The sequence below is a fragment of the Arachis ipaensis genome, chromosome B08 (assembly GCF_000816755.2).
Source record: "Arachis ipaensis cultivar K30076 chromosome B08, Araip1.1, whole genome shotgun sequence".
Taxonomy (NCBI): domain Eukaryota; kingdom Viridiplantae; phylum Streptophyta; class Magnoliopsida; order Fabales; family Fabaceae; genus Arachis; species Arachis ipaensis.
Window position 1 is genome coordinate 126,556,205 of NC_029792.2, and position 10,510 is coordinate 126,566,714.

At 35.7% G+C, this 10,510-nt stretch overlaps 1 protein-coding gene across 1 annotated transcript; it reads right to left on the bottom strand.

Annotated features, from left to right (window-relative positions):
• Window positions 3,928-6,222, bottom strand: LOC110266128. The gene is made up of 2 exons (XM_021110099.1): window positions 5,952-6,222; window positions 3,928-4,063 (listed from the first exon to the last, which is right to left on the bottom strand). The coding sequence occupies exons 1-2, from the start codon at window positions 6,208-6,210 to the stop codon at window positions 3,960-3,962; spliced, it is 363 nt and encodes a 120-aa protein (XP_020965758.1). The 5' UTR covers window positions 6,211-6,222; the 3' UTR covers window positions 3,928-3,959.

The window sequence follows — 10,510 nt, forward strand, 5'->3', positions numbered from 1 at the left end:
AATGAGTACACTTAGTTGAATTGATATGATTGAAAATTTTAGTGGATGCTCGGCAGTGGCAGTAAGAGCGTGACTAGTGAGGCTACTATGGCTTCAAAAATCAAAAGTATATGAACGGTCAATGAGCCAAGAAAACTTAAAGAAAGAGAATTTAGTTTTAGGCATTTAAAATTTTTTTTAAATCATTATGTTTTATTTGGGTTGGGTTGGATTTCTTATTATTATTTTTTATTTAAAAAAAAGGGGGTTAGGCCTCCACTACTCCCATATATCTGTCTCTAGTTCCAGGACGGCAATTTCCAAGAGCAATAGAGACGACGGTTTCGATAGTGGTGGCCACAATTTTGAGCTTTTCTCGTACTCTCTTGTTTTCTTGCTTTCTCCTTTCTTCTTCTCAATCTCTTTTAAATAAATGAGGTTGTTAATAATAATTTTGAATTTAAATGTTATATTGCTGATCATGAATTTTAAATTTAAATGTTATGTTGTATTGTGTTGTGTTGTTGTTGATGAATTAAAATGAACAGATATAAGAAAAGAAATAGTTTATGGTAATAAAGGTGGTGGTGGTGAACGGTGGGGTCAGGTTAAGAAAAAATATAAGGATATTTTTGTCCAAAAATATTGAAAGGACAAATTTAATACTAAATAAAACGTTGTGGTCGATTTTAAATCCAAAATAAAATTAAAGACAAATTTAATTTTGATCCTAAATTTTAAAGACCAAAACAATACTTATTCTAAATATATAACCATACACAAACACACACATATATATATTAAATTAGGCAAAATAATTCGATTTTATTTTATTATTAAAGAGCAAAGTCAAATTTAGAGTAATATTGCAAGAAACCGTAGTTTACAAGATTTGAGAGTATCTTTTGAAAGAAGTACAACGCGCAAAGAATGTATTGCACTGACAATTTGCTTGCACAATATGCGTCCAATCCCTGTAAGTCCGTAAATATAGTGCACTAGCCTTCTCTTTCTCTCTTCAATATGTATCCTTCCTCTCTCATTCTCATTTTCAATTTCAACTAGATTTACACCCGCGCATTGTACAAAAATAAAATGAATATATATTTTATAAAATATATAAATTAATTTTAAATTTAATAATTATAAAATAAAAAAAATTTATTATAAATAAAATATTTTTTATAAAATTAAAGAGAATGATAAATAAATATATTGATGCATCAACGGTTGATTTTGTGTCTCTGGAGCTTGTACTTGTTCTCCAGATTATTAATTTTGTTATTGTACTGTTGTTATGTAGGATATTCCGTTAATTATTTAACTTTGATCTCACTGTGGAACTAAATTGATGCTAAATGAAACTTTTTTGAATTCAAATAGGACACTTTAAACTTTAAGGATCAAAACGGAATTGTATCCAAATACATGATAAATGGATTAAAGATTTTTGTTTAAGTTGCACATATCTAGTTCGATTTAATTATTAACTTAGTCTTCTTTGATTTTCTACTATGTGAATTTTCTACTATATATTATAGTGCTTAGATTTTTTCTTAAACATGTGTGAATTTTATATGTGAAAATTCATGTGATGTTATTCTTTTTGCAATAACATATGAGAAATTTAAGAGTATATATATTTTGTAAATGTGTTGATAATCAAATATTGAGAAGAGTCATGTATTTTTTATAGATAGTCTGTGTTAATATTTGGTGGTTTCGTTTAATTTCAAATAATGTATGTGGCTAACGAAACAAGTATGCAAGAGATGTTTTCGATCTACCAACAAACACGAGTACAAGTGTCAGTTATCAAGTTATATGTTGAGTTTGAAGAATTAGTCGAGGTTGATTTATCAGAGCCTAACATTGACTGAACGGTTTATAACACTGAAAGCGATAAGACGAATTTGAGGGCACTTATCATATTGTTGGTCCAACTAAAGATGTAGATGAAGATAATATAAATTATAATAGTTGAACCTGATGTTGCAGATGTGGCAAAACTCACTAGCGAGTCAATATCCATCTAGAGAGCTTTCTTTTATGCACATTTTGAATCTGGACACTATGAGTGCATTAGAGTTTTCTGAGTATGTCAATATAGGTAAGNCTCTTCTTCTTCTCTTCTCCCCCACGCTTCTTCTTCTCACGCTCATTTACGCACGAAGCGTCTTCTTCTTCGCCTTCTTCTTCGCGTTCCTCCTCCTCCTCCTCATCCTCCTCATTCTTTTTCGCGTTCCTTCTTCTTCACGTGTTTTCTTCTTATCGTCATTCTTTTGTTGTTGCTGCTGTATTTTTTGTCTTTTTCTTCTTCTCTCTCTGGTGAAGAAGTAGTAGAAGGTGAGGAGGAAAAGTTTCGAATTATGCAGAACAGAAATAAACCGAACATGTTATTATGGTGAAACAATTGTATAGTACTAAATGAATGGAATAGTATTCATTATATAAATTCAAATTCGAACATCTTTCTGTATAATGAACCGAACACGTATTCATGGTGAAATAATTGTATAGTACTGAGTGAACAAAACATAATTCATTATATAAAATCAAATTCGAATAGCTTTCTGCATAATGAACCGAACACGTAATCATGGTGAAATAATTGTATAGTATTGAGTGAACGAAACATAATCTATTATATAAAATCAAATTTGAACAACTTTCTGCATAATGAACCGAACGCGTACTCACGATGAAACAATTGTATAGTACTGAGTGAACGAAACATAATCCATTATATAAAATCAAATTCAAATAGCTTTGCCTATAATTTATAGATTATCAATTTAATTCAATTCAGTACACCTCCGTCCATTCAATTCAATTCAAATTAGCAATTGCATTCCATTCAATTCGATTCAAAATTGAATAATCCAACTTTGTTAGTTTGATTCGTTTTAGAAGAATAATCCAAATCACTCACATTCAACTGATTTGAAGTTGAGTCATTCATTGTTTCGATTCAGAAGTGCAGATCGAAGAAGAAAACGAAGAAGAATAGGAAGAAGATAAATGCAACGTAACTAGATCGAAAGAAAAAAAAAGAGAAAATGAACGCGACCAGAGAAGAACGACGAAGGCAATACAGATCAGTAAAGAAGAAGAAAAAGAAGGGTTTACGTTGAGTAAAGCTTTAGGTTGCAGCATGTTATATGTAGCGTGTGTATGGCAAACGAGTGAGGGGGGAGGGGAGCGCGTCTGACCAATATTGCTTGGATAACTTGGATGCATTTTTTATATGGATGTAGAGTATTATTGATTAAAGAATTATTTTTTGTTGTTATTGGTGAGACCTTATTATTATTATAGACGGTGAATTTATCAATGGCATGGAGTTCAGTTTTAGAGAAACTGTGATTGTGACAATTAAAAATTATACCATTTGCAGGGGTATGGATTATTGGGAATGTGAATCTGAGTTAACTACATTTTATATAAAGTGTGTACAATATAAACAAGTTGTGATTGACTTATCATGGCTAGGCTTATTAAAAAAAAGTTTTGTTGGGTTATAAGACAGTACAATGGTAGTCACACATGCACTAGAATTACTATTTCTCAAGATTATGCCAAGCTGAACTCATACATGATTGCAGACAGGGGTGTCAGGCGGGGAAGCCCGCCCTGCCCCACCTATTCAGGCGGTCCCAAAATCCTAGCCTGCCTAATTAATTGTTTTTTTTATAACAACATATCTAATATCTTCTATTTAAATCAATATAAATCGGGCTAAGCCCGCCTAGTTAATTGTTTTTTTTTATAAGAACATATCTAATATCTTCTATTTAAATCAATATAAATACAAATATTAAATATAAATAGTCTTCAAAGTAAATAAACATAATCTAATTATCCAAAATACTCAAGTCATAGTTATAAATAGTCCCATAGACAAAATAAATATATAATCCAAAGTCCAAAAACATTATTATGAATAGTCTTCAAAGCAAATTAAACTTAATTCAATACACTTAATTTTCATCTTCATCTTCATATAAGTCAATAACATCATTGGAACCAACTCCTGAAGAATAGCCTTCTCCTTTTGCAATATCTTCCTGATCTTTATCTTCCTCTAGAAAAAAGTAAATAAATATATTAGCAAAATAGTACATAATAATGTTCAAAATCACTCAAGTATGTATGTCATAAATATAATATATCAAAATCATCATATCCACGTATCCAATTTCTGGTGCAAATCACCGCTTCAACATTATCTGATAACAAACGACTTCTATACTTATTCAAAACATAAGAACCCATGCTAAATGCAGATTCTGAAGCCACGGTAGTAATAGGAATGCTCAACAAATCTCGTGCCATTAGTGATAGTGTTGGAAAACGATGATGGTTGTCTTTCCACCATTGCAAAACATCAATGATTGCATCATTGCAAAATAATGTTGCCTCACTCAAATAAATATCCAGTTGGTTCTTTCCACTTTTCACTTTAGCTTCTTGATTACGGGATATCAAATCCTTTGCATTACAAATAATATAAACATATCAAAAAGCATGAAAAATAAAAAATACATATAATCAAGTAGATAAAAATACTTACACCAACAATTTTAATAAGCTGAGTTCCAATTGCAGAAGATGTTACTTGAGAAAAATTACTTGAAAGTTGGGAAGAACTCTCTACAGTTGTAGAGGAATTTTGGTCATAAACCTCAAAAAGCTTGTATAACTTACTCTTCATATGCTCCACTTTGTCTTTAGCACTAATAGGATCAATCTCATTATAGCAATGAACCAAAGTGTTGAGTTTAAATCTAGGATCAAGAACTGCCCCAAATGCAAGAACAACACTGTATTCTTCCCAATATTTCTTGAACTTAATCATCATTTTTTCTCCCATGTTCCTTATAAGCACTTCATCATTCTTCAAACTATTCATTAAAATAAGCTGGATTTGCCAAACTTGTAAAAAATACAAGTTGGATGTTGGGTAAGAAGTTCCAGACATCAACTTGGTAGTTTCGTAAAATGGTAACAAGAAATCACATATCTTTTCAGTTCTTCTCCACTCATCTGATGAAGGACAATACTCCCTAAACCCAGCTTCTTTTACTTTATACATTTCAAAAGCTTTCTTATAAGGAATAGCACTTGCAAGCATTGCATAGGAACATCTAAACATAATGCAGTCATATACTCAAGTCCCTCAATATCTTCAAAATATTCTTTAAACTTAACCATTCGACTTTCAGATTTTCTCAGAAACTTAATACCCTCTCTAATCTTATACACTGCATCACCACATATTTTCATTCCATCTTGGACAATAAGATTTAAAATATGAGCAGAGCAACGAACATGAAAGAATTCACCACCACACAACAATGAACCATGCACATCCAAAGTACTTTTCAAGTGTTCAACACAAGTATCATTAGAAGAAGCATTATCCAAAGTAATGGAAAAAATCTTTTTATCAACTTTCCACTCAGTCAAAAGCGTAAAGATTTTAGAAAACAATTCAAATCCTGTGTGAGGAGGAGGCATATGACAAAAATTGAGAATTTTACTCTGTAATTTTTAGTTCTCATCAACAAAATGTGCAGTCAAACATATAAACCCCTCATTGGTACTGGAAGTCCAAAGATTAGATGTTAAGCAAATTCTATTTGGAATGGAAACTAAAATTTTTTTAAGTTTCGCAACTTCTCTCTTGTGGACTTTCACTATGTCAGCCTTAACCGTATTCCTAGAAGGAAGTTTCAAAGTTGGACTAATATATTTCACCCAATTTCTAAATCTCCTATCATCAACCATATTAAAAGGCTTATCCCCAGCAACTACATACCCAGCAAACATATCTCTAGCCAATCCTGAATCAATCTTAAGTGAACCCATTTTAAGTTGCAATTCTGCTATAGTCTGACCAATATCTTCATGCTTAATTTGAGTACAACTATCAAGATGCCGTTTTATAGTAGAAGTGCCATATCGCTTACCTCCAGCTTTAAACACTTTCTTGCATCTTTTACACTCAGCACGTTCTACTCCATCCTTATCTGGACCGAGCTTTTTGAAAAAATTCCAAACATCAGAGGTTGCTGGTCTCAGCCTTTTCGAACTAGGTTCATCAACCTCAGCCGGAGCAGCCTCAGAACCAACTCCAGTAGTAACAAGGTTACTCACAGTTTCAGAATTCATATTTCCTGAAATAAAAGTAAATGTAAATTTTTTATATGAACTAGGTTTTTCAACCATTAGCAAATCATACAAAAAACAGCAAACAATTTCTGAATCCGCATCAGATTCAAGTATTCAGCCAAATATCAACCATTATCAACCATAATCAAAACTCAACCATTATGAAACAACACAAAAAACAGGAAACAATTTCTGAATCTGCATCAGATTCAAGTATTTAACCAAATATCAACCATTATCAACCATATTCAAAACTCAACCATTATCAAACAACACAAAAAATAAGAAACAATTTCTGAATCTGCATGACTACATCAGATTTAACCAAATAGGCAAATATCAACCATTATCAACCATCATCAAAACTCAACCATAATCAGATTTAACCAAATATCAACCATAATCAAAACTCAACCAAATATCAACCCTAATTTACTTATATCAAACAGCACAAAACACAACAAACAAACCCAAATTGATGAATCTCAAATCCTAAGCCAGAAAACTTACCAGAGGAGACGAGGACCAGGACAGAGCCACAGAGGAGGCGAGAAGCAGCCGTGACAGAGAGCGAGACCAGCAGAGTCAGAGGACAAGACCCAGGAGCCCAGGACCGAGACCAGCAGGCAGCAGTGACGACGGCCAGACAGAGCAGCAGCGGTGGCTATAACCCAGTAGGCCACGACGACCGAAGATCGACGGTGAGGAAACTGACTCCGACTCAGCGACCGTCAGGGGTGAGGACGGAACTCTGAAGTTCGAGCTGAGGTCGATGGACGATGGAAGTGAGAGACTGAGAGTGACGGTGAGGAGCTGAGGATGACCGAGTGAGAGACTGAGAGTGACGGTGAGGAACTGAGGAACTGACGGTGAGGAACGCAGGAACTGAGGAACTGAGGAACCGAGTGAGAGGCTGAGAGCCGTTGAGGAGACTGGAGACGACTGAGTATTGACGAGGAACTGAGGAGTAAGGAAGCTGCAAATTTGGAATTAGGGATTAGGTCTTGGCTCTTGGGGATTCATTAGGCCATTAGGGTTTCGGCCGTTTCGCTGGGGATATGGGGAATGGGGATTGGGTCGGGTCGGGTAGGTGGGTTCATGGGTTCAGCCTTAAAAAAAAAACTTAAGCCCGCCGGGGAAGCCCGTCCCGCCCCGCCAAAGCCCACGGTTTAAGCGGTTTGGGTTAGGCGGGCTTTTGTCTTTCGGCGGTCCCAAATTTCCAGCCTATCCCGCCTTTTTTGGCGGGGTATGCGGGCCGGCCCGGCGGATTTAGGCCCGTTTGCCACCCCTGGATTCAACCATCTTTTCTCAGCACTTCAGCCAAAAAAAAAAAGCATCAGCCCGCCGGGGAAGCCCGCCCTGCCCCGCCAAAGCCCACGGTTTAAACAGTTTGGGTTAGGCGGGTTTTTGTCTTTCGGCGGTCCCAAATTTCCAGCCCAACCCGTCTTTTTTGGCGGGTTACGCGGGCTGGCCCGGCGGATTAAGGCCCGTTTGCCACCCTTTGCAGAAGTGATAAAGTCATTGGTTGAAGCGGGTCCATTTTTAAAAGTGAAATACGTGATTGTTGAAGTGCAATAAAAATTGAATTATACGATAAGTTACTGCAAAACATGACTGACTAAGCAAAAGACAATTGCGAAAATTTTTGGTAAGCGTACAAAAAGAGCTATCAACAGTAGTCAAGATCGAAATTGCACTAACATACCGAGAGGAAGAAGCGATCGAGAATATTAGGATAATGATGCGAGTGTTTTGGAACTTTTATCCTTGCATTAGGACATTAAGGAGCTACAAATCAATTGTATAAGTAGATATAACACATATGTATGAAAAATATAAAAGTACAATATATCATGTCTTTTGTAATTTTTTTAGTTTTTTTATTTTTGGTCTAATTGTATTCATTAGTTATATTATTTATATATCACATTTTTTTCTCTTTTAACAATTTATAATTTTTAATATCATTTAGTTATAATGTTGTTAAAAATACATAATATTATCATAATTTATGAAAAATAAAATTAAAAATTAAATGTTAATTTTAACAACAACAAACAACAACAAAGCCTTGTCCCACTAAGTGGAGTCGGCTACATGAATCAAACGACGCCATTGTGCCCTGTCATGTATCATGTCTACAGAGAGACTGTTTACATGTAGATCTCGTTTAACCACCTCATGGATGGTCTTCTTAGGTCTTCCTCTGCCTTTCGCCCTTTGTCCATCTTCCATCTCATCCACCCTCCTGACTGGATGTTCTATCGGTCTTCTTCTCACATGTCCAAACCACCTGAGACGCGATTCAACCATCTTTTCCACAATGGGTGCTACTCCAACTCTCTCCCTTATATCTTCATTCCTTATTTTATCCAATCGCGTATAACCACTCATCCATCTCATCTTCATCTCTGCCACACTCAGCTTATGTTCGTGCTCCCCTTTAGCCGCCCAACACTCCGTACCATACAGCATAGCCGGTCTTATAGCGGTGCGATAGAATTTACCTTTAAGTTTTAAAGGTTATGGGCGAGACTTCGATCGCACGTCTCGGCCCAAAATGGCTAAATTAAATCCGTCTGTTTCTTTTTTTTTGACGTATGTGTAATAATTTAATATTAAAATAATACTATAAAAACTAAATCGTCTTGATAAATGATAGGAAAAAAATAATTCCACCCTAATAAATAAAAGGGGGCAAAAATTTGCTGACAATCCCTCTGCTACAAATTACAGGGATCCTAGGATTTGACAACAAATGTGTACATCCGCGAACTCAAGTACATCCTGCAGACCCTTGATTCTAGGTTGACTCTTCGGGATCACCTTCTTCGAATGGTGATTGCGCCAACTGAACACCACGGCGAACATCCGTACATTTATACCTCTCCTCCAACGCAGCTAGCCTCAGACCTAATTCCTCCTACTTGGCGACCTCAACTAGTCCCCACTGATGGAGCCTATCAATCTCTGCCTTCAATGCATCTTCCTTTCCTTTTCCACCATTCGCTGTATTATCACCTCATTCTTGTGCCTCACGAGACCAAGCAACATTTCCATCCCCTGCAATGCCCTCCCCACTTCCTCCATGTATTGTGCCCTTGACCTCAACTTGACGTCTGCGGTTAACTGCGCCATCTTTGCCATGCTCAGTTCTGCGCGAAGCGTCTGGATTGTACCATTCAGATCATCCTCCCTTTTCACAAGTGCAGCCTCAACCATATCACACTCTGAACAAATTTCATCCCTGCGGATAATGTCAATCAGATCCTGATGGACAGTTCCGCGAGATCATCGGTGTTCATGAGCTGGGATCGTTCTGGCACGGATGGAAGCGACATGCGCAGCTAGTTAGTTGTAAACGCCGGGTTTGTGATAGACAACGCAAGACACCTATCCTCGTAGTGTTGGAGGGGTGCAAAACGGGTGTTGTAAATTATAAAGCGCATGTGACCTAAATGTATCTTCCTTAATACGTTTTGCACAGTTACTGAGGATCGTCTTCCCCTAGCCAACCAGAAAAACCAGCCCCTTATTTGTAACTCGCCAAACTTTGGTTTTTTTCCCAAGGGAGAATATAATGATTGCAAATGCGCGTGTGACTTAATCCTTTTTGTGCCTCCATGAAGTTAAGCTCACACACCTCGGGATCTCATCGGGGGCCGTGTCCATGTGGACAGTCGGACAGAACAGTTGACTTTTCCAAGATCACCCCTTTCATTTTTTGTAGAAATTATTTTTATAAATGGCGTTTTGTTTTGTGGAGATATTCTTAGGATTTTTTTCAGAAATAAAATAAAAAAATAATTATTTTTCCATACCTGATTTTTCAACTTTAATTTTTTTAAATACGATTTTTTTTATTTAGGGCGAATTTGCTGCATTCTCTGCGAACTCTGTATTTTTTATAGAGTTTTCTGCCAAACTTCACTTCAATTTTTTTTTAAAACCCATAAAACTCAAATTTTTAAGCCATTATCATCGTATGCAAGAGTATATATGAGTACACAAAAATAAACAGACAATAAGCATGGCTTCTTTAACATTATTGGCGGCAATGACAACTATTATCATCGTCTCCAGAAATACACAGATACACGGGAATAAGCCATATTTAACAAGAATTTTTTTCCATTATAAATAAAAAAGAACCATTATTTCTCCAATAAAAATATGACTTATTCATGTGTACTCTTATGACTCTTATGTATTTTTTTGTACTCTGAAAACGATGATAATAATTGCCATTGTACGTTGTAAAGTTTAAGAATTTGAATTAACAATTTTTTTTTGGAAATTGAACGGTTAGGCGAACTCTATACAAATGATAGAGTTTGCCGGCGGTGCAGTGTGCAGT

Coding starts and splice junctions, on each gene's coding strand:
- LOC110266128 (XM_021110099.1), bottom strand. CDS start 6,210: ATGGTTGAAAAACCTAGTTCATATAAAAAATTTACATTTACTTTTATT. Junction 4,064..5,951: donor GAAAGTGTTTAAAGCTGGAG/GTAAGCGATATG, acceptor ACTTTTTTCTAG/AGGAAGATAAAGATCAGGAA.